Genomic DNA, 23,869 nt, shown 5'->3' on the forward strand with positions numbered 1-23,869 from the left:
CCTGAATGTGCTCTTTGTCACATTCTATGCAGCCAGGTAGAGCCAGAGTTCAAGGGTCCAAGAGGAAAAGCTGAAACATGAGAGTGTGGTTTTGTGTTCAGGTTTATTTTGGGGATAGTGATAATGGCTTTGAATCTCTAGGGGTAACAGATAGAGCCAGGCTGTGCTCAGCCAATGAAAGAACCCAGGACACTTCACAGGGAGGAACTCTGGGAATCGGTGTCACAAGGTTTCTGGGCTAGTGATTGGAGATACAGAGGCTGAACCTGGGCAGTGAGAAAGGATCCAGAGACTAGGACCACACTTTGCCACAAGGCACAAGGAGATTCCAGAGTGAAGTCGAAATGAAGAGAGGGAACCTAAAACCCACACTTCAGAGAGAGTAGCAAGCAGCCAGGATCCTTTGAGATGCATGACACTTCAAAACACAGAAGGTCAAGCACTGGGGAGATGGCTCAGTGGTTAAGAGCATTGGATACTCTTCCAAAGGACCTAGGTTCAATTTCCAACACCCACATGGCAGCTACAATAAAAATAGTTAAAATACACACACATACAGAAAGTCAGTGAGGCTGGAGATGTGAAAAGGAAACCTACTAGAGATGAGGAGGTAAAGGCATTTGAGTGTTTGATGCCCATTGAAAACAGTTGAAGTTGTTTGCCAATTTTTAAATTTGAAAAAGTGATTAAAAAAATGAATGGAATTCTCTCCTACAGGGTCACTAGCTGTTGCTGCAACTACTCCTCACAGTTGACATCTAGTCTTGGATGATGAAATGAACATCCACTACTTTCCCAGAGGTCTGCACACTGTAAGACTGAAGGAATGGTTGTGACACATAGTGTTCAAATTGAGTTTGACCCAGTGTGATGTTCAAAGATTCGAAAATGTATATACTGGAAACTCTTACACCAGACACTGGTCCCAGCCACTCATATTCCTCTCAGAGACATCATTGCAGTGTGTTGGTTAGTTTTATATCAACTAGACACAGGTATTCTTCATCTAAGAGAGAGGAACCTCAATATAGAAAATGCCTCCAGAAGCTCAGGCTGGGAGCAGACAAGCCTGTAGGACATTTTCTTAATTAGTGATCAATGGTTAAGCCCATTGTGGGTGGGGCCACCCCTGGGCTGGTGGTCATGGGGGTCTATAAGAAAGCAAGCTGAGAAAAACATGGAGAGCAAACCAGTAAACAGCATTTCTCCATAGCCCATGCATCAGCTCCTGCCTCCAGGTTCCTACCTGTTTGAGTTCCTGCCCTGACTTCCTTCAATGATGGGTTATGACATGGAAGTGTAAGCCAAATAAGCCCTTTCTCCCCCAGTTTGGTTTTGGTCATGGTGTTATCTCATAGCAACAATAACCACAAATAAGACAAATGGCCTTTTTGGTTTGAATAAAAATGGTCCCCATAGGCCCATAAGGGGTGGCACTATCAAGAGGTGTGACCTTGTTGGAATAGGTGTGTCACTAGGGGATGGGCTTTGAGGCTTCAGAAGCTCAAGCCTGGCAAGTGTGTCACATTCTCTTCCTGCTGCCTGCACATCCAGATGTAGAACTCTCAGCTACCTCTCCAGGACAATGTCTGCTTGCGTTGCCACCATGTTTCCTGCCGAGACAATAATGGACTAAGCCTCTAAACTGTAAGCCAGGCTTAATTAAATGTTTTCCTTTATAAGAGTTGCTGTAGTCATGGTGGCTCTTCACACCAAGAGATGTTCTAACTGAGACATATTCCTTCCCAAAGTCATCTACACATCTCCTGTTTGTGCTCTGTGTTTTGATTTTAACCATGGTCATGAGAAAAAAAATGTATACCTCTGTGCAAAGTGCTTCTACAATCCGCAGGACTGCAGGTCTCTTAGTGTGTATTCCAGAATCTGCTTTCCAGTTCTCACAGAGGGACGTGGAGGTTTCATGAAATGCTAATCAATAGTCTGTGATGTTGGCTTAATCTTTGCCCCACCCAACTACTTTTCACAGGATAAGAGTATGGATGATTCTTGTCCATTCCTATACATTTGGTGTAAATCTCAAGAAAAGGACTCCCTACAGGCTGGAGAGATGACTGACTCATCCGTCAAGATCACTTGTTCTTTCAGAGGACTTTCAGTTTCCAACACACACATGGTAGTGCACAACCATCCATAACTCCAGTTCTAGGGGATTTAGTGTCCCTTCTGTCCTCTAGGGGCACCAGGTATGCACATAGTACACACACACACACACACACACACACACACACACACACACACACGCAGGCAAAACGGTTATACACATAAAATAAAAACAAATCTAAAAAAAGAATAATGGTTTTCCTGGATGGAAAAGTATGTAAATTTGTCATTTTCTTGTATGCCTAGGAGTTAAACTGAGTCCCAGTCAGTATTCTGCATTTGACCTACCCCTGACTTCAGTCGAGAAACTTAAAACAAGCACCAGCAAACTGCCCTCCAAAGAGGTTGTCTCCACCACACACACATCTGTAATGCTTGAAGGTATCTGTTTTCCTTAGCTTTTTCGATAGGAATAGGATCAGACTTTTGAATCTGCCAGATGTGATAGCTCACACTTGTCATGAGCACTCAGTGGGCACATGGAGGGGATAGGGAGTCTTTATGCTGACAGCTACATAGTGAGACCTTGTCTCAAAAGCAAAATGGGACCCAGGAGTGATGGTGCATACCTTTAATCCCAGCACTTGAAGGCAGAGGCAAATACATCTCTGAGACTTCAAGGAGAATTCAAGCCCAGACTGGTATACATAAAGAGTTCCAGGTCAGCCAGGACTACACACTGAGACCATACAAACACCAAAACAGAAACACAACAACAACAACAAAACAACAAAAAACACAAACAAACAAACAAAAAAAAAGAGGCCAGGAAGATGGCTGAGCAAGTAAAGAAGAGTTTGCTGCCCAAGCCTGATGATCCTGATGATCCCCATAACTTACAGGGAAAGGAGAGAATCAACTCTAGGAAGTTGTCCTTTAACCTATATACACACCATGGCATGCACACACCTGAACACTCTCATACCCTGTATCTCTCTGTCTTTGTCTGTCTCTCTCTCATCACACACACTAATAATAACAATAAATAAAAAGTGAATCTTGGATGAATATAACATGGCTTAGTGTATGTTTTACTTGTTAGAATGAGGAACAGATTAAAAACTTTTGTTTTATTAGTGGTGACACACACCTCTAATCCTGGCACTTCAGAGGCAGAGGCAGGCCGATCTCTGAGTTCAAGGTCAGCCAGGGCTACACAGAGAAACCCTGTCTCAAAAAAATTTTTTTTATTGTTGTTTTACTATCTCTTTCTCTTTTTAATTTATTTTTTTGAGACAGAGTCTCTCTATGTATCCTGGCTAGCCTGAAATTTGCTTTGTAGACCAGGCTGGCCTTGCACTCACAGAGATCTTTTTGCCTTTGTCTTCAAATGCTATGATCAAAGGCATGCATTACTAAGCTTGGCTTTTCTTCCTTCCTTCCTCTCTTTCTTCCTTCCTCTCTTTCTTCCTTCATCTCTTTCTTTCTTCCTACCTTCCTTCCTCTCTTCCTTCCTTCCTTCCTTTCTTTCTTCCTGTCTTCCTTCCTCTCTTTCTCTCTTCCTTCCTTCCTCTCTTTTTTCTTTCTTCTTTCCTTTCTTTCTTTCTTTTTTAATGTATATGCCACCATAAGTGCTCAGTGTGTCCCTAGAGGCCAGAAGAGAACAATGGATGCCCTGGAACCAGAGTTACGGACTGTTATTAGCTAGTCATGTGGGTATTGATAAAGGAACCTGGTCCTCTGGACAAGCATCCAGTGTTCCTAACCCCTGAGCCATCTCTCCAGCACCCCCTCCCCCATCTCTTTAAAGCCGAGAATAAAAGATGGCATTGATTGGGAGTGTGTGTGACTCCCATGGCCAAAGGACACTTTGATGTTGGTGGTCATCCACTCCTGCTCTTACCATTCAGACTTACCAGCTCTCTTCTCCAATTCCTGGCAATACCATAGCTGACACATAGCTCAGGGCCAAAACTATAGTTTTTCCTACCTGGAAGAACAACTTTCAAATACAAACTGAATCTGATAATCTGAAGCACCTGGCTTGCTCCATGTCTGTCCCAAACACCTTAGTGTGCTTTTAGCACAGAGCCCAGCTCAGGTCCAATGGTCTCTTTCAAGGTTCCCTTGAATGAAAGCCAAGGTTTTCACAATACTGAAAAAAGCCCCTGGTGGCCCCTGCTCTTCCCACCTCCCTCCTGCATATTTTATAACATTTGTTTGTTTGTAGTACTGTGGATGGGACCTAAGGCCTGGTGCATTGCTAGGCTTACACTCTGTTGAGCCCTACCCTGGCCCTAATATGCAATTATTATTTTTTTTTTTCTGAGACAGTCTTTCTCTGTGTAACAACCCTGGCTGTCCTGGAACTCACTTTGTAGACCAGGTTGGTCTCGATACTACTGCCTCTGCCTCTGGAGTTCTGGGATTAAAGGCGTGCAATAATCACCATTGCCTGGCTAATATGAAGTTCTTTATATTCTCATGGCACTATATATCATCTGATATGTTACTTATTAATGGCTCTCTGCTCTCACTAGACCACATAGCCTACATTGCTATTGCCAGTTTGTTATTGTTATAGTTTTTGCTGCTTTGTTCCCAGGCCTAGAACAGTTCATGGCATGGAAGAGGAATCCAACTAAGCATGTATATAGCTCTCACCATTTTGCTAATATTTGCAAGATAGTCATAGTAATTTCATTGTAGTCTCACCGTATCCCTGTGAGACAAGTAGAATATGGTTTTTGTTTGTTTGTTTTTTGCTTTTTTTCTTTGTTTGTTTATTTGTTTTTTTGAGACAGGATTTCTCTGTATTGCTTTGGGGGCTGTCCTGGCACTCACTCTGTAGATCAGGCTGGCCTCAAACTCACAGAGATCTGCCTGCCTCTGCCTCCCGAGTGCTGGGACTAAAGGCATGTACCACTAACACTCAGCATAGAGTATGTTCTTAATAAGACAGATGTCAAGGCTGGGTTGCAATCTAGATTTCCTCTTTTTTTTTTTTTTTTTTTTTTTTTTCTTGAGACTGGGTTTTACATGACAGTTGGTAGTTGGGGCTGGTCTAAAACTCACCGAAATTCTTTTTGCTCAGCCTCCTAATTACTGGATCATGAGGATAAGTCATCATACCCAGTGTTTCCCTCATTCTTGGCTCTAGAGTCTTTTGAGAGACCAGAGGCTGGAAAACTCTGGCACAGGGGTGGCCTACTCACTGTTTTTGTAAATCAAGTTTTTGCTGTTATTTTTGTTTTATTTTTTGAGACAGGGTTTTCTCTGTGTAGCTTTGCCTGTAGATCAGGCTGGTCTTGAATTTACAGAGATCTACTATACCTCCTGAGTACTGGGATTAAAGACATGCACCACTACTGCCCGGTGTAAATCAAGTTTTACTGGCATACAGCTACATTTATTTGTGACATATTTGTGGCTGTTTTAAGTTACTATAGCAAGTTGGATAGCTGTGATAAACACTGCATGCCCCACAAGGCTATTTACTCTCTGGCCCTTTTACAATAGAGTTCTCTCTCTGCTGGGGCAGTTCGCTTCCACATGTGACCCATATATAGAGCTTCCTGGTATCCTTCAGGGTATCCATTACATCAAAGTAAATTCCACACTGATACTATTATGTAATTTTTAACTATGTTGACACTTGGAATGGTGATACAGAAGCAGTAGTGGGTGTAGGAGTTTCCTGTAGCTACCAAAACAAATGACCACAAATGACCTAGGGGCTTAAGCACCAGAAATTTATTCTTTTTTGTTCTTTGTTTGTTGAGATCCCTATTTATGTATGTATGTATTCACTAGGTGGCCCTGGCTAGCTGGAACTTGCTATATAGAACAGGTTGGCCTCAAACACAGAGATCCAGCCCACCAGCATCAGCCTTTGCCTCCTCCAGGACTAAAGGTATGTACCGCCATCCCTAGCCAGAAACCCATCCTTATAGTTCTGGAGGCCAGAAGCCAATGAGTAGGTGGGCTGGAGCGCCCTCCAGAGCCACTCAGAGATAATTCTGTCCTTTGTTTCTGCATGGTGGCGCCATGCAATCTTTCTTTCTTTCTTTCTTCTTCTTATTTATTTATTTATTTATTTATTTATTTATTTATTTATTTTGGTTTTTTGAGACAGGGTTTCTCTGTATTGTTTTCCAGCCTGTCCTGGCACTCACTCTGTAGATCAGGCTGACCTTGAACTCACAGAGATCCGCCTGTCTCTGCCTCCCGAGTGCTGGGACTAAAGGTGTGTGCCACCAACACCTGGCTCCATGCAGTGTTTCTTTGAGAAATCCTCACTCCATATATTCCCCTTTCCCCCACTCTTTTTGTCTCTTTAGATGGTCTCATACTGTCATCTAGGCTGGCCTGGAACTCACGGTAATCCTCCTGCACCAGCTTCCCAGCTGCTAAGATTACAGGTATAAGCTACATCTGGTCTTACATCTGTCTTCATGTTTGTGTCCTTGTCTCTTCTGTGTCATCTTTTATTCTGTCCCCTGACACTTGGCATTGGATTTAGGAGTCTCTCAGCAATCCAGGATGCTTTTGAGAGCCTTTATTTATATCTGCAATGACTATTTCCAAGATTCTTGTGAGGTAGGAGGAGGAGTTCAAGGTCATCCTCAGCTACAGAGTGAGTTTGGGGTCACATGAGATTTTGTCTCCTCAAAAAACTAAACAAAACACAGGCTGGAGAGACAACTCAGTGGTTAAAAGCATTTAATACTCTTCCAGAAGAGGTCCTAGCACCTACATCAGATGGCTTACAGCTACCTATAACTCCAGCCCCAAAGGATTCAGGGCCCTGTTCTGGCTTCTGCAGGTACCCACATATGTGGCACACCTTTCACACAAACACATAGCCATTCAAATAGAAATAAATCTCTTAAAACAAAACAAAAATCTAAGAAAAAACAAAAGGGAAAATATAGACCCAGCAACAGCGCTGTTAAGGAGCCTATGGGAATCACCATAGAACTGTAAGAAATGATTGTAGGAGAATGCTTCCATCATAACATAGAAGATATTTATGGCCATGGATAAAACAGGAAGGCTATTTATTTGTGCATGTGTGTATTCCCACTTATGTATGTAGGAACATTTGTGTGCACGTGAGAGTGCAGTTCAGAGGTCAACACTGGGTGTCTTCCTCAGTCAGCTTCCACCTCTTATTTTTGAGGAGGGAGTCTTGCTGTGTTGCCTAGGCTGCCCCAAAATCCTAGGCAGAAATTAACCTTTTGCCTCGGGTTCCAGAGCAGTTGGAATCTCTAATTTGTGCCAGTATACTTGTTGAAAATCAGATTATAAAGCAGCAAATAAAAGAAAAATCTTTGTAATAAAAGCTTGAAAACATGGTATTTGTGGTGATGGTCTGTTGATATGATTTTGGGGAAGCTATTATTTTTTTGTACCTATAGTCTGGTCAAGCAGATCATCTCTTTCATAATAGAGGAAAATGGTCCTTTTTGTGTTGAAATAAAAGACAGCACTTCTCTGTGAAGATGCAGTCAGGGAACAGTGAAAGTAGGCTGGACTTTAGAGGTTAGATTTGTGTTGGAGGAGAGTCCACCTTGTGGCCAGTGGTAGAAGTGCAGCCAAATTTTCTGAAGCTCAAGAGAGCTTCAGGTGCTAGAGGTCCTGAACTGCAAGGAGGCCTGACTACAGTGATGAGTTTTTGATGAAATCTTTTTTTTTTTTTTTTTCTTTTTGCATTGGCCTTCTTCATTTTTATCTTTTGAGTTAAATGTTCTCTTTGACGTGTAGTGGCTCTTTGGCTACCGGCACAACAGTACCCCCTTCTTGCCATGGAGGCTAATAAATCAGATTCTTGGAAAACTGATCAGTCTTTATCCCCTTCACTCTGGCGCTGATGATGGCGTGTCCCTCAGCTGAGTCACTTCCGGCTGGGAGAATTTTAGTCACAACCTGGCGATTATGGCCATTTCAAGCTTGTCTCCAATGTCTTGTTTTCCACTCAGAGTCTGAGTATATGCCTGGGATGGTGCCGAAAACCAAGCACGGTTATGTTACTGCAGTGCAGATAATGCCCACTTTTTCTGTTTTTATGCCACCACCCATTAATAATTTTGCTGGAGGAGAAAGAAGTAAAAAGTAGTAAGGTTTAATTGAAAGTGTGTGTGTTTATTCTAGTTAGGACATACCGTAGCAGCTAGTACTGAAAGGTTTTTTCTTCAGATTTTGTTTCTTCTTTGGCTTGTCCCCTTTTCCCCATTATGGTCAGTTGTCCTCAGGGAATCCGAGCAAGGAGGCTTCTAAAATTGGTTTTGAGTGGTGAGATTCTGCCCACCTCAATTCTTGGTGATTAGTCCTAGGAAGTCTGTGGATGCTTTTACCGGAAAGGGAGACCATCTGTCGAGCCGTGAACCAGCATCTGGGCGAAAGGGTCGCTCTTTTTCAGTGGGTCTTGGTGCCTCCAGCTCTGGTTCAAGTACTCGGTATTTCCACACATATTCAAAGCGCACACACAAAGCAGAACAGGGCCCTCATCCTTCCCAAGAAAACCCCTAAGCATGTTAGGTGGGTTTTACAAAGGCAGAAAGGCTGGAGTGTAGTGTTCCATGGCTTTCCTTCTTGAGTACTTTGAGTGCTTAGAGGGGAGAGATATTACCTCAGTTCTTCTCCAACCTTTGAAACGCACATCCCAGCACCAAAACGCCTTTTGATAGCGTTCCTGCAATTAGAGTCAAATCAGCACAGAATAGTATTGGGGGTAGATGCGGCCTAGTTTTGAACAAAGTTTCAGCATCTTCCTAGGCCTCGGTCTGGCTGTTATCTTCGCTTAAGGCACGTCTGAAACCACGTGACCAGCTGCAGTCAATTCACACCGCCCATTCCAGCTCCAAATTCTGCACCACATCCCCCCCTCCCCCCCTAGTTGTCATGCGCCGGAGTATTGCACCAAAGGTACGGCAAGCCTCTGCCTACTCCTCCTCTACACAAATGGGGTCAGACTGCGACCTGTGCCACAACAAAAATGGCCACAGAGCAAGGTTCGGCCCTCGAGGGGTGTGGTCAAGCGTGCTCCTAGCCAATGAGCGCTAGCGCCTGGCCTCCACCAATTGGAAGGCAGCGCGGGCTCCAGTGCCGGTGTTCCAGTCACTATGTCGGATTCCCAGGCTGACCGTGTTGCGGCACGCGATGGCCCCCTGGGCCGCAGAAAGTCTTGGACCGAGCTGCTGGGTAGGTCTCGCTATCACTACCTTCCGACTTCCACTTGGTCAGTGCCCACTCAGTCCTTTAGGTCCCAATATGCCTCAGCCCCGCGGCCTGCAGAATTGGAGTTCCAGAGCCCCAATCCGCAATGGGCCCCAAGCTTTCTGGTCCCAGCCGCTTGCTTGTGGCAGATGACCGTCCTGATCTTTGGCAACTCTCCCTAGACCTCTTCTCAGGGTGTCACCTTGTGTACGTTGCGTTAAAATTTATTGAAAGAAAATTTGTTTTTAAATCTCTTTAGCGGGCAGAGTCAAGAAGCAAAAATACAATCCTGAAAGGGAACAGAAATTAAAGGATTCCGCTCTGCAACTCTTGAGATACCACCAAAACATGAGCGAACTTTTACTAGAGGTAAGAGGAAGCTGGCATGTCTGGGCAGGTTGGGTATTTCGAATTCGGACAGATTATAATCTTTATAATATTCTTGTAAGCCTGTGTATCTGGCGAATAATTGGTAACTGCAAACCAGATGAGAAGAAAGCTGAGTGTATTTTATGCCTTTGGAGATTAAAGCAGTTGGGTAGTAAATGTAGTAATTCTTGAAAGGCTTTAGTAAATTCCTTCTTGGAAAAAAGAACTTGAGCCAGCTGGAAAGGTGGTTGGGTACATGCTGTTTTGTTTTTGTTTTATGTGTATAAGTGTTTTACCTACATGTATGTATGAACCATGTGTGCCTATGGAAGTCAAAAGAAGGCATCAGATCCCCTGGAACTGGAGTTGTGGATGGTTGTGAGCCACCATATGAGTGCTGAGAATCAAACCTTTGCAAGAGCAAGTGCTCTTAACCACTGAGCCATCTTATCTCTCCAGCTCTAACACATCATACTGTTCTTATAGGAGACCGAGTTTAGTTCCCAGAACCTGTGCCAGGTGGCTTAGAGCCATCAGTAACTCTAGTTCCAGGGGATCTGATGTCTTCTTCTGCAGACACTACAAACCGGTACACATACACACAAGCAGGTACACTGTGCTGGTTAGTTTTATGTCAACTCAACACAAGCTAAAGTCATTTGGGAAGAGTTCATCTCAGTTTAGGACTGCAACACCCCCCCCCATCTCCAATTGGCTTATGTATGGGTAAGCCTGTGCTGCATTTTCTTAATTAATGATGTGTGTGTAGTACCATCTCTGGGCTGGAGGTAAGCAGCACTCCTCCATAGCCACTCCATCAGATCCTGCCTCCAGGTTCCTGCCTTGAATTTCTCTCCTGACTTCCCTGGATGATGGACTATAAGTTGTTTTATATGTTTCTTTCTTTTCCTTTTTTCCCCCCCAGGACAGGGTTTTTCTGTGTAGCCCTGGCTGGCAGTCCTGGAACTCTTAGACCATGATGGCCTGGAACTCAGAGATCCTCTTGCCTCTGCCTCCCGAGTGCTGGGATTAAAGGTCTGTGCCACCACTCGTAGGTGGACTACGAGTTGTAAACTGAAATTAGCACTTTTCTCCTAAAGCTGCTTTTGGTCATGGTGTTTTTATCATAGCAATAGAAATTCTAAGACACATATACACAAAAAAATTAATTGCAAAACAAAAAACCCCAACCAAACAAAAGGCAACTTGAGAGTGCCCACTGTGTCCACTACACAGTGTAGACTGTGAAAGTGGAGTTCTTTATGTTTTGGTTTATAGGTAGAAGATCCACAGTGTAAAAAATTGTGTCTCAGCAAATTGATTGACTGTGACAGTGCTTCAGGCTACTCCGATCGGTCTACTTCCTTTATTGGTAAGTTGTCACTGCTTTTCTTCAATTCATTGAGTTAGAGAGCTTTTAAGGAAAAAAGTCTTGATCTGTTTATAAGATAGACATTTAAATTCCACCAAATGATACCTTTCCTCTTATGTATTATCACTAGTTACATAGGTTTTATGACTTGTTTTGGAGTTGTTTTGTTGCTAATTTAAAAATTTTTTTTTTTTTTTTTTTTTTTTTTTGGTTTTTCAAGACAGGAATTCTCTGTGTAGCTTTGGAGCCTGTCCTGGAACTTGCTCTGTAGACCAGACTGGCCTTGAACTCACATAGATCCACCTGCTTCTGCCTCCTGAACGCTAGGATTAACAGTGTGAGCTTGGTTCAGGCTTCTTATTGGCTAGCTCTCTCTTAAATATTAATCCATAACTATTAATCTTTGTGTCTCCAAGTGGCCTTAGTTACCAGAGAATGCCCAGGCATCCTACCTTCCTGGTAGCTTCATGGTGTCTCCTAGAGACTCACTCTCTTTCATCTTTCCAACATTCTCTTAGTCCAGTAGCTCCGCCTAAACTTCCTGCCTGGATGCATCCTGCCTATCCATTGGCTGAAACAGCTTTATTCATCAACCAATAAGAGAAGCCATATATTCACAGCATGCAGAAGGACATCCCCCATCATCTCCTCTTTTCTATCTAAATAAAAAGAAAGGTTTTAACTTTAACACAGTAAAATTATATATAACAAAACAGTTATCAAGCAACAATTATAGTTAACAATATTTAGTTCACTAACATTTGGCAAAATTTAAAGAAAATATTCTATCATCTATCCTATCTTTGTGAGTCTAAAGTTTTATGTGTAACATCTTTTATTATAACTAAGTAAAACCATAACTATCTGTTTTCAACTCCATCAAAGACCCCAGAAAGATAATATATAAACTCTAGATTTGACAGACACATCTTGCTGCCTATACAGTCACCCAAAGTTCCTTTGTAACATTGGTGCATCCTTCAGCCTATAGGCCCAGAATGTCTGGCAGACTTTTTGATGAAGCAGGAATCTTGAAGGACAATCCTGTCCCTTGGAAAGTTCAGCAGTCACTTTTCTTTGTAAGCTACTTGTCCAGTTTGGACAGCATGGGGTCAAACAGTCCAGTTTCTTGGCTATCCCGCCATGTTGGAGACAAACTCCATAACGAGTTTCTTCAATGCCTATCTTCCTCTCTGAAGTAATTGGTGTTGCCAGGAGCTGTTGTATCTCATTGTCATGAAAAACCCTAATAACCCATTTTAAATGCCATATTCTGTAGGTCTTTGAAAGGTTTTGAAGAATACCTGCTCATTTGAAATATATCTCTGTATGTATAGAAAACCTAACTAAACTATAAGTTTTTACTATTATAGTGGTTATCTATAATCTGTATTTAATTTTACATTACATTTTTAAATGAGCTGTATAAGTACAATACCTAAACAAGAGTAGAAATATACATATAACAAAATTGACCTTAAATTTGTGTCAATAAACCAAAATCCATGTCAATGCAAAGTATTCATTTCTATATCACATTCCTTTTTTTTTTCCTTTAGAAAGAGATTGGCTGTGATGATCATTAACCATTTATAACTGAAAACAAACATTTGTAAACAATATTTGGGAATGTGGGCATAGTTCTTTCCAAACTCCTTCCTGCTCTATGGGTGTGCTGTCAATCCCAAGGGGATCCTGAAAAAACCCAGAACCATGACCAAATCCTGGTTGTAGCAGTCTGCAAGGCTGCATCATCCCAGCTGTCCTGGATGTTGGATCACCTGGGCCACTGCTTCAGGGGGTCTTGTTTGATCAAACCATATTAGTCTGGAAGGAATCCACAGCTTTTCATCTTCTGTGGAAACAAAAGCAGACCTCTTTTCCATAGTAACATGTCCTTAGACTTAAAATTTGAAGTCAAGGCATTTTCACAATATATAGATTGGAATAATCCAACAGCATTTATAATCAAATGTCTTTTAGCAGCTGCTTTCTCCTTTCTCAGCAATCAAATGATTCAAAGACAACACAATAACATACAATATCAAGATTCTCTGAATATTTTCCAACTTTACGTGGCTTTTTAACAATTATTCTATTTCTTTTATTTTTTGGTTTTTTTGAGACAGAGTTTCTGTGTATCTTTGGCTGTCCTGGAACTCACTCTGTAGATCAGGCTGGCCTTGAAATCAGAGATCCACCTGCTTCTGCCTCCTGAGTTCTGGAATTAAAGGCATGTGCCACCGCACCCAGCTACTCTTTTTCTGTTTTAAGGACTTTCTCTATCCTTTTTCTTTTCTTTCTCTAGCTATGATATTTTTTAACACACTGTAATTTGTTTAGAGGTTTTTCTTCATCTGAATCAGTCTTTACTGTATGTCTACTGTGTCTGAGGCTCTGGGTTTGATCCCCATCATGGCAAAACACAAGAGCAAGAGCCTGATGAGTTCTGCTTATTGTCTTCCTTTATAAAGAAGATGATAAAGTTTTCTCTGTATGTTGCAATGGAATGTGTGGTACATGATGCATACATATGTGTGTGACTTTGGGGTCCAAGGCTGCCTCTGACTGTACTGACAGCTGCCAATTTGGCCCTGAAATTGTCTTCATTTTGTGTCTCTTGTTTTTCCCTTTTTATCTATTCTTCCCCATTAAAGACAGTTTACTGTGATGCTACAACTTAATAAGCATTTTCCAACTTAAGTCTTCTTAAAGTTTTTCTTGGGTTTTCAGGGAAAACCATGGCTTTGTTTTGTTTTTAAGGCTCTGCTTTTCGGGATCAAGCCTCACGGCTGGGAGTTCCTGTGGGGTTACTGTCTGCCAGAGTGTTCTCTTGCAGTGTGCAGCAGGTCTGCATGGAGCCCAGCCACCCTGTGCTGCTCAGCTCAGAGCAAAGAGTAAGAGAACATGTCCTTTTTAAGCTATCTGGGAAAATAGGACTTTTTTTAAATATTGTTTTTTAGATAACTTGCCTTTTGTTTTTTTAGAAGAAACTGTCTTCCTTGTTAGAGATAGCTCAGCATTTGTTGGCACACAATATGTTCTCCCGTCTCACCTTCTGTCAAGAATTGTGGAAAGTACAGGTAAATTTGAAGCTCTTTCAGTTGAGATTTTTTTTTTTTTGTTTTTAAAGCAGTATTCTGTTGCCTTGGGGCTATGAGTTTTCTTAGGAAATATCTCACTAATTAAAGAGCTTGAAAGGATGGTTCATCAGATGCTCCTGAGACCCTATCTCCCACCACAAAGATAACATAGAGCATTGTATACCCCAGAAGCCAGCATGATCCTTCTGCTTCTTGACTATACTATTAGGAAGGCTCTTCCAGAGATCATATACTTTAAAACTATACTAATAAGAGCTAGAGATGTAGCTCTGATGATGGGGTGCTTATCTAGCATGCATTAGGCACTGGATTAGACTCCCAGTTCCTCATAAACTGGGCGAAGTACTGCATGTTTGTAATCCTAGCGCTTGGGAAGTAGAGGCAGAAGGATCAGTAATTTGAGGTCATCCTTGGCTGCATAGTAAGTTCCAGATCAACCTGACTACATGAGACCCTACTTCAAAAAAAACAAAACAAAATGAATTATACCAGTAAGCTCTACTTGAAACATTAAATTTTTTTCTTAATCATTGTTGTGCATATATGTATGTATGAGTGTGCTCTTGAGCCATGGCATGTGAGTAGAGATCAGATGACGATTTCCAGGTAGTAATTTAGAATGCATATGGCACTGTGTAGAAAGGGTTGGAAATGACTTATTGCAAGCTACTGGGAGGAGGTCAGAACTGTCATCGATGGCAGAGGAAAAGCCATGCAGGACCATGAAGGATATGAATGCTGTGCATATGGGAACCTGTGACTGAGCCCTGTAGGCCATGCTGTGACACTGGCTTTTTTCTCAGTGGGCATACGAGCATAACCTAAGCTGAACATTCTGTAGGAAGATGTGTATGTTGAGATAATCTGTTGTGTTTTTCAGAACTCTTTGTTACTTGAAGCTTTGTGGTGTCTTCACAAGCACAGTGTTGTGAGCCTACAAGAGCTACTGGAAAGGTAGTTGCTATGGGATATTTGGGCAAACTGTGTAATGATGTTATTGCTATTTTACCTTAATAAAGAGCTGAATGGCCAATAGCTAGGAAGGAGAAAATAGGTGGGACTTCTGGTGAGAGAGGGGAACTCAGGGTTAGAATCTAAGAGTTCAGGATTCGCCAGCAAGATACATAGCAAATCAGATGGAGCCACGTGGCAGAACGTAAATTAAAATAAATGGGTTAATTTAAGTTATGAGAGCTTGTTGGGAACAAGCCTAAGGTAAGACCCCAAAGATTTCATAATTAATAAGAAGTCTCCATGTCATTATTTGGGAGCTAGCAGTCTCTAAAGAAAGTCCAACAACAGCAGTTCACTAGTCATTCTGCATTACTTAGTATCATATAGCTTTTCTTTTATTAAATACCTATATTTTTAAGCTCTTTTAAAATTATTTAGTTATTTATTGTTGGATAGGAGGTACATGTGCCTTAGCATGTGTGTGGGAAGTCAGAGGATGAGTCAGTTAGTTTCTCCTGCCATGTGGGTTCGGGTTAGGGTGGTGTCAAGTTTTAGTGGTAAGTACCTTCACTTGCCACACTGACTGGCCTGATTACGTGTCCTTTTTGTTGTTGTTTTTAGTTTATATTTTTTTATATATGAGTGCTCTGTGTGTATACCTGCATGCCAGAAGAGGGCATCAGATCCTGTTATAGATAGTTGTGAGCCACCATGTGATTACTGGGAACTGAACTCATGACCTCTGGAAAGGCAGCCAGTGTTCCTAACCACTGAGCCATCCCTCTCTCTAGGTCCCAACATGTCCTTTTGTTAAGAGAACATTTATTGGGATTAAAGGATCCTTATGCATGCTTTCTTTGTACATGCCTTGCGATGATGATTTTTGTGTATATATGTAAATGTACATGCTTGTAGAAGCCAGAAGTCAAAGTTGGGTGTCTTCCACAATCTTTCCTTTTTGACTCAGGGTCTCACTGAACTGGGAGCTTGCCAGTTTGGCTAGACCTGCTAGCCAACAAACCCCAGGGATCTTCTTGTCTCTGGATCTGTAGCACTGGGAAGCAATTCACTTATTAAGCCATTTCCTTAGCCCTTCTCATGATGATTATTTTTTTAAAACTGGGAAAAAAGACCAATAAGCACTTGGGAGGCAGAGGCATATGGATTTCTGTGAGTTTAAGGCCAGCCTGAACTAACTACATAGTGAGTTTTAGGCTAGCCAGGGCTACATAATGGACTGTCTGAAAACAAAAACTAAATAACAGCAAAAAGGAAAAAAAGATGGATGGCTGTAGTGTTTACTTTGTGTTTAGTCCCTAGTATTTTATAAACCAGGCATAGTAGCACAGTCTTATAATCCCAGCACTTGGGAGGGAAAGAATCAAAACCTCTGGGCTGGAGAGATGACCCAGAGGCTAAGAGCACTTGTTGCTCTTGCAGACCTGCTCTTGCGGGGCCTACTGACACCTTCTGACTTCTGCAGGCATAGCATGCACATGGTATACAGATAAACAAAACACTCTACACATAAAAGGGTTTTCTTCTAATTATATTTAAAAATAAATATAAAGTCGTTAAAAACAAACAACTTAAGGTTACTCTCAGTTACATTCCAAGATCAAGACCAGCCCTGGGCTACATGAAACCCTCTCTGTCTCAGAAAACAAAACAGAAAAGTTAACTAAAGAGCTGTTCAGGTTTCTGAAATCACTTCAGGAGCCAGGCTTTATTAATCTGTGTGAAGATGCCAGTGTGCTAAAGCACTTGTATGGGACTCGGGGAACATTATAGGAGTCCACTCTTTCACCATGTGGAGCCCCAGGATAGGACTTAGGCTGTCAGGCTTGGTGGCAAGTTCATTTTCCTTACTTGCCAGCCCAGAAAGGAATTTTATGACAAGACATGACACGATGAAGATGGAATAGCACAGAAGATGACAGAATCAGAAGGGAGGGAGGGAGGGAGGAAGGAAGGAGCAGATGGACCATAAGTAAGATACTTAGCAAACTTGAAGATCTATCCTGAGCCAGTAGTGTGGATGAAAGACAGCCATTGAGTCTATTTTATCTATTCATAAAGGAATGCGTATTGGGAGCATTTATACCTCAGGAGGTTGGATGAAAAATTCTCAGAGGCCTAGTTGCAAGGTCATTGAAGTGTTTGGAACCTCAGACCCCTCTAGTCCATCAGAAGCCTGGAAGTCTAGCTTGGAATATCAAACACAGTTGAAAATATTATCTTGAAACCAGATGGTTTGTTATGACACAAGTTCCCATAAAAAGAGTAAAAAAGTTAAGAGAAACTGGACAGTGATGGCTCATGCCTTTAATCCCAGCACTCAGAAGGCAGAGGCAAATGTATTTCTGAGTTAGGCCTGCCTGGTCTACACAATGAGTTCCAGGACAGCCAGGGCTACACAGAGAAACCCTGTCTCCAAAAACCAAAAAAGTTAAGAGGAAATTACAGACAGTTGCTTTTAGGATCTTGAAGTAGGAAGATGTAAATGTGACAAAGCTCAGAGGCTAAAAAACATTAATAAACTTAATTACATGGAGAACACATCTCCTAATATATACACATTGGGACATCAAATTCTACAAAGCAAAAAATGGACAGAATAAAAGGTGAAATGCACATTTTGATAATATTTGGTAGAGACTTGTGTATTCCTCTTGGTACTAGGTAGAGTAAGTTAAATTAGCAGTACAAAGTGGGTGTGATGGCACATGTCTTTAATGCCAGCGCCCAAGAGGCAGATGTAGGGATTTCTGTTAGTTCAAGGCTAGCCTGATCTACATAGAATTCCCAGCTAGTCAAGGTGGCACAGTGAAACCCCAGATTCAAAACAAAACATTCACAGTGCTATAAGTCCATGAACCAAGGTTTGGGGATGTAGCTCAGTTGGTAGAGTGTTTCCTTACCATGCCCAAAGCCCCAGATTCAATTCCCAGCACCACCCCATGTAGTGGCATACACCCATAACCCTGGCATTAGAACTTTGAAGCAGAAAGATCAGAGTTTAAGGCTAGCCTCAGCTACAAAGTACATGTATGTAGTCTGGGCTGTGTAAGACCGTTTCAAAAAGGAAGGGGAAAAAATAAGTACATAGATATTCTGAAACAGAACAGAAAATGTAAGTCATAACAGTAGCTGGAATAAACATTAAAAGGTTGAAATCATTGAAATTAGGTTCTTGGGGGTTGGAGATATGGCTCAGCAGTTAAGAGCACTGGTTGTTCTTCCAGAAGTCCTGAGTTCAATTCCCAGCAACCACATGGTTCCTCAAAGTAGGTCTTCTACCCACAAAGCAATTTTTTTGTTGAGGGGTGGTTGAACCTGTTGGTGATTATTTCATTATCACTGAAGTACCTTTTAATTTTATTTTTTAAAGGTTTACTTATTTTCCTGTGTATATGTGTCTGTGTGCATGTATATATGTGTACCATATGCATACAGTGTCAGAAGAGGCTGGAAGAGGTTGCAGGTGGCTGTGAACTGGCATGTGGGTACCGGGAACTGAACCTGTGTCCTCTGCAAGAGCAGCAAGTGCTTTAATCTTGGAACCATTTCTGTAGCCCTAAATGTTTTTAATGATAGCATTTCACTACACAGCCCTGACTGTCCTGGAACTCACAGTGTAGATTAGACGAGCTCCAAGCTCACAGAGATCCACTTTCCTCTGCCTCTCCAGGGCTAAGATTAAAGGCATGTACCACCATACCCAGTTTATTAGTAAACTTTTAAAAAATGATGTTCTTGAGTTAGCAGCAGCTAGGCTGATACCCTATCTTTGCCTACTTTGGTCCTTGAGACAGGGTTTGGCAGCTGCTACCTCATTCCTTTTTTGTTTTGCTTTGTTTTGTTCTTGACACAGAGTTTCTCTGTGTAACAGCCTTGACTGTCCTGGAACTCACTCTGTAATCCAGGCTGGCCTCCAACTCACAGAGATTTGCCTACCTCAGCCTCTCAAATGCTGGGATTAAAGGTGTGCACCACTGCTGCCCAGCTGCTATCTCATCCTTAACAGCAATGTTTCTATCCTCGATTCTTTGTGTCCTTAGCCATCCTGACACCCAGGCCATGACCATGTGGCTCTTCAGGAACCTATGCATTCTGTGTGAGCAGATAGAAGCACCAAGCCCATCCTCTGATACTACTAAAGCCATGCTTTCTGGTATGTTCACTGCAGGCGGGTTCCTGGGGACAATTATTAATTTTGACCCTGGGGACTAGAGCTATCTCTCCTTTCCTGTGGGCCTAGGGCCTAGCATGAGATAAACTCACCAGCTCAACCGTGGGTTCTGTTTCCTTGAGTGGCAGGAGTTGGGTTTCCCCTTGTAGAGCCCTAGCTCCTTTTGCTGTCTAAGCTATAGCCTGGACTGCCACTAGTCCCAGAGACGAACACCACCTCAAAGATGGAAGCATGTGCTCTGTATAGGTTTCTTTCCTTTATCTTTGGAGACATGGTCTTATTATGTAACTATAGCTGGCCTGGAACTTGTTATGTAGAACAGGCTGGACTCAAACTCAGGCATCTGCCTGCACCTGCCTGCCTCTGTCTCTGCCTCTTGGATGCTGGTATTAAAAGGGGTGTGCCTGCCTCCACACTTATTTTTTGAGAAGGCTAACCTCTCACATTCACAGCAGTCTTGCCTTGGCCCTCACAAAGCTGGGGTTACAGGCATTTAACCATCATGCCTGGCAAATTTGTATGTTTCCTTGTTGGCCAAAGATAAGATTCCAGTGTTATGAACTGCTTATATTTCCTGTAATCTTCCCTAGATAGGTAAAGTTTAAATCAAAGATGGACAGAAAACCTCAATTCCAGGCTTCCTTATTCTGATCTTTAAATTTGTGGATCAGCCAATTGTGGTGGCTCATTCCTTTAGTCCCAGTACTCCAGAAGCAGAGGCATGCAGATCTCTGAGTTCAAAGCCAGGCTAGTGCATAGCTTCAGGCCAGCCAAGCTATGTAGTAAGACCCTCTTTCAATCCCATCCCAAATATAAAACTATGAATTAGTTTTTTTTTTTTTTTTTCTCATTCCTCAGAATGTGATGCTTCTGGGGGTGGTGGTTTAGAATTTAATCCCAGCTGCTATCCCAACTGGGTTGGTAAGTCTGAGATTGAAGCTGATCTAGGCAATTTAGCAAAACAATCTCAAAACAAACAAACAAAAAGACATTTTCTAGGTTCTTGAGTTGATGGTGGATAGCTAGACTAGCTGGAAGCTCACAGTCCTGTGCTTCAGAGAGAGAGGGCTTAGTGGTTGAGAGCTTAGTGGTTAAGAGAATCTGGGTTGATTCCCAGCCCTCATATGGCAGTTCACAACCATCAGTAAATCCAGGATATCCGACACCCTATTCTTTTGGCCTTTGTGGGTATTGAACTGTCCTGGTGTACCTGCAGTAGACTCAAACACATGAAATAAAAATAAAATCTTAGAAAAGAAGTCCCTATCATAAATTTGACTTTTTCAAGGATTTGGATAAATGCTTGTGTCTCAGTCACATGAACAGTGACAGCTGTAGGAGTTCACCTAGAGTTAGATGCTCTGCTTCAGAGCAGTTCCCTGGTCTGTACACAGGTTCTCCCTGGAGGTTGCTATGAGTCACTGCTGTTTGGAGAACATGTTGCTTATAAATTACTTGAATTTTTTTTTTTTTTGGTTTTTTTGAGACAGGGTTTCTCTGTATTGCTTTGGAGTCTGTCTTGGAACTCATTCTGTAGACCAGACTGGCCTTGAACTCACAGAGATCCGCCTGCCTCTGCCTCTTGAGTGCTGGTACTAAAGGTGTGCGCCACCAACACCTAGCTTGAATTTGTTTTCTCTCTCAGGTTTTATGCAACTATTAGTTTCAAGAGGATTTCAGGAAAGCTCAGACCCAAGACCTGTGGAGCCTGAAAAGATGCTGCAGGTAAGAAGGAAAAATACAAGAGTGGAAGAAAATCAGTCTTTTTTGAGGGGAGAGATGATCGTTTTTTTTTTTTTTTTTTCAAAACATTGTTTCTCTGCATAGCCATGGCTATCCTGGAACTCACTATGTAGACTAGACTGGCTTCAAATTCAGTGATCCTCCTGTCTCTGCCTCCTGAGTACTGGCATCAAAGACTGTACAACTAGACCCAGCTTAATCTGAATTTCTAATCTTCCTGATTCCACCTCGAAAGTGTTTGGATGGATTATAACTGCATCACCACTCAATTTTATGACATGCTATTGACCAAATCAAGGGTTTATCTCTTTGTAAAGTAATCTGCCTATCTGCCTGTCTGCCTTCAACTCTGTCTCTCTCAGGCTTACCTCTTTGTAAAGTTTATCTGCCTATCTGCCTTCAACTTTCTCTCTTTCTCTCTCTCTCTCCTCTTTCTCTCATACACACACACACACACACACACACTCAGCAGAACTTACCTAGATTTATTAAGGAAATGAGAAAGAATTCCCAAGAGTGGGAGGGGTTCCAATGGAAGAATACCTTACATGCAGTTTCTTATTTTGCTTCACCATAACAAAGCACTCTCTTGTGTATTGCCACCATGTGACTGCTTGAAATTACTGAGTGAATTTCTGTTCTGTTGGCAGGTTGCTACTGATGTCCTGCAGAGAATGCTGACTTGTAAGTTGCTTGCTCTGAGCCCCAGGGTATAAATGACTAACTTGCTTACTAGCAATTCTGGCAGATTCCAGTCTTTCCATTTGAAGTAACCCATCTCTGCTTCACTGTTTATAGAGGCCCTTTTTATGACATATATGTGGTATGAGCTAGCTTCTTTCCTTTTCGCTTTCAAGACAGGGTTTCTCTGTAGCTTTGGAGCCTGTCCTGGAACTCACTCTGTAAACTTATACAGATCCACCTGTTTCTGCCTCCTGAGTGCTGGGATTAAAGGTCTTTTGCCTGCATGTGTCTCTATTTAGCATGTGTGTTCCTACTGCTTACAGGCCAGAGCAGGGTGTTTGTTCCTCTGGAAGTAGAGTTAAAGACAGTTGTGAGCTGCCATGCAGGTGCTGGGAATTGAATCTGGGTTCTCTAAAGAGCAGCCAGTGCTTTTTTTTTTGATTTTTTTTTTTTTGATTTTTATTTTATTAATTTTGCATAGTGTTCTTTCTGCCTGTAGACTGAAAGAAGGCATCTGTTCTCATTACAGATGGTTGTGAGCCACCATGTGGTTGCTGGTAATTGAACTCAGGACCTTTGGAAGAACAGCCAGTGCTCTTAACCTCTGAGCCATCTCTCCAGCCCCCAGCTAGTGCTCTTAACTGCTGAGCCATCTTTCCTAGGCCCCACATTTAATTTCTTGAGTGTAGCTGGGCTATGCATCAGTGGCAGAACACTAATCTGGCATGTTCAGTCCCTAGCACCACTAACTTTCCAGAGCTGTAAAGTCACCAGCCCAGTATAGGATTTACATTCCGAGTGTTCTTAACTTTAAGCTTGCAGATCCCAGTGTCTGATGGACCTGGTATCATCCTAGGAGATTCTGGACCTTCAGAGGTCTATGACAGAAATTGATCTGTTGTCTGAGAGCCTTGGGGTGACACAGGACAGGCCATTCATAGGGCTAATACTTGTCTCTGTCTTGTGTTCTGTTCTTAGTTGTACTCGATACCCTGCACGCTGATCCACAGGTGTCTTCGGCTTACCAGGCAGTGAGGGGCTGGTATGTCTGTGGGGCCTGCTGTTCGTGTGAAAGATATTCTTGCTTTCCTTGGAAGCAAGGCCTCTTAAACACTGATGGTAGCAGTAGCCGACTGGGTACTGCCTGCTGTTTGGTGACTTTGGGGAAGATCGTTGCTAAAGCACCGGGAGGTTGGGAGGTCTGCTCAGCCTTCTCTGAGATGGGGCAAGAGATTCCTTCTTATTGTAGAATCCTGTTCATTCTCCAGATTTCTAGGGTGCGGGGTTCTTCAGTCCCTCTTTTCTGTCATGTGCCCAGTGTGACCTCCCTCCCATGTTCTATCTTCATCTTTGGTGTGCAGCCCCAACCTTCTTAATCTGTACCTAGTCTCCTGCCTGCTTCTGGGCTCTTGACACCCTCAGACAATTCAGTTCTCTCCTGTTGAAACTACATATCCCTGGATTCATTAGATACCTGTGTCTCTATGGCCCTGGTGGAGAAAGTGCTTCCCAGGCTTGAAGTAGGGTGCTCCAGGCCAGGGAGCCTTTGTCCTTGTGTACCCCTTATTCTGTTTGTAGGTGTAGTGTATACTCTGGAGATGTGTACTGTGGTATGATTGCAGTGGATTCTCTGAAGAGGTTCTTCAGTCACACTCTAACTGAGATTCTGACTCACAAGCCTGTGCTGAAAGGTAGGTCACCCTGCTGTGGCTGCAGTTTCCTGCCCACTCTGGGGTCTCTGCCCCTAATACTTGGTGAAACTCTGACTGTCCTCTACAGGCGCCTGTAATTTAGTCCCATGGGTTAAATGCAGCATGTTAAGACCTCTTCAGATAATGACACTTTATCCCAGAGCCTGACATCCTTGTTGTCTGGAACCAAAATTCTTCTGATACTGAAGAATGACCTCAGTTAACAAAAGGAAATGATAATGTCAACAGTAATTGGAAAAAATTTAAAGCAGGATTGTCTTTTACATTGAAGCTCTTATGAAATAGGTTTTTGTTTCATTGATTGTTTTTGTTGATGTTGCTTTTTTTTTTTTTTTTAAATAAACTCTGACTTGAAGTTTTGTTGATTTTCCTCTGCAGTATCTGATGCCATTCAAATGCAGAAAGAGTGGAGCTTTGCAAAGACTTGTAATCTGCTCACCACTCTGTATTGCAGGGTGAG

The 23,869-nt window shown here is 42.4% G+C and overlaps 1 protein-coding gene across 1 annotated transcript in view; it reads left to right on the plus strand.

Moving 5' to 3' along the window:
- Positions 1-9,185: 9,185 nt before the first annotated feature.
- Positions 9,186-23,869, plus strand: part of Fanca (FA complementation group A) — a 54,179-nt gene continuing 39,495 nt past the window's right edge. The window contains exons 1-12 of the mRNA XM_051201601.1: positions 9,186-9,264; positions 9,539-9,648; positions 10,927-11,020; positions 13,784-13,917; positions 14,008-14,103; positions 15,005-15,078; positions 19,140-19,252; positions 20,916-20,995; positions 21,664-21,697; positions 22,676-22,739; positions 23,276-23,388; positions 23,788-23,864. Coding sequence (XP_051057558.1) covers positions 9,186-9,264; positions 9,539-9,648; positions 10,927-11,020; positions 13,784-13,917; positions 14,008-14,103; positions 15,005-15,078; positions 19,140-19,252; positions 20,916-20,995; positions 21,664-21,697; positions 22,676-22,739; positions 23,276-23,388; positions 23,788-23,864 — 1,068 coding nt within the window. The remainder of the gene's footprint in view (positions 9,265-9,538; positions 9,649-10,926; positions 11,021-13,783; positions 13,918-14,007; positions 14,104-15,004; positions 15,079-19,139; positions 19,253-20,915; positions 20,996-21,663; positions 21,698-22,675; positions 22,740-23,275; positions 23,389-23,787; positions 23,865-23,869) is intronic.

The sequence above is a fragment of the Phodopus roborovskii genome, unplaced genomic scaffold (assembly GCF_943737965.1).
Source record: "Phodopus roborovskii unplaced genomic scaffold, PHOROB, whole genome shotgun sequence".
Taxonomy (NCBI): Eukaryota; Metazoa; Chordata; class Mammalia; order Rodentia; family Cricetidae; genus Phodopus; species Phodopus roborovskii.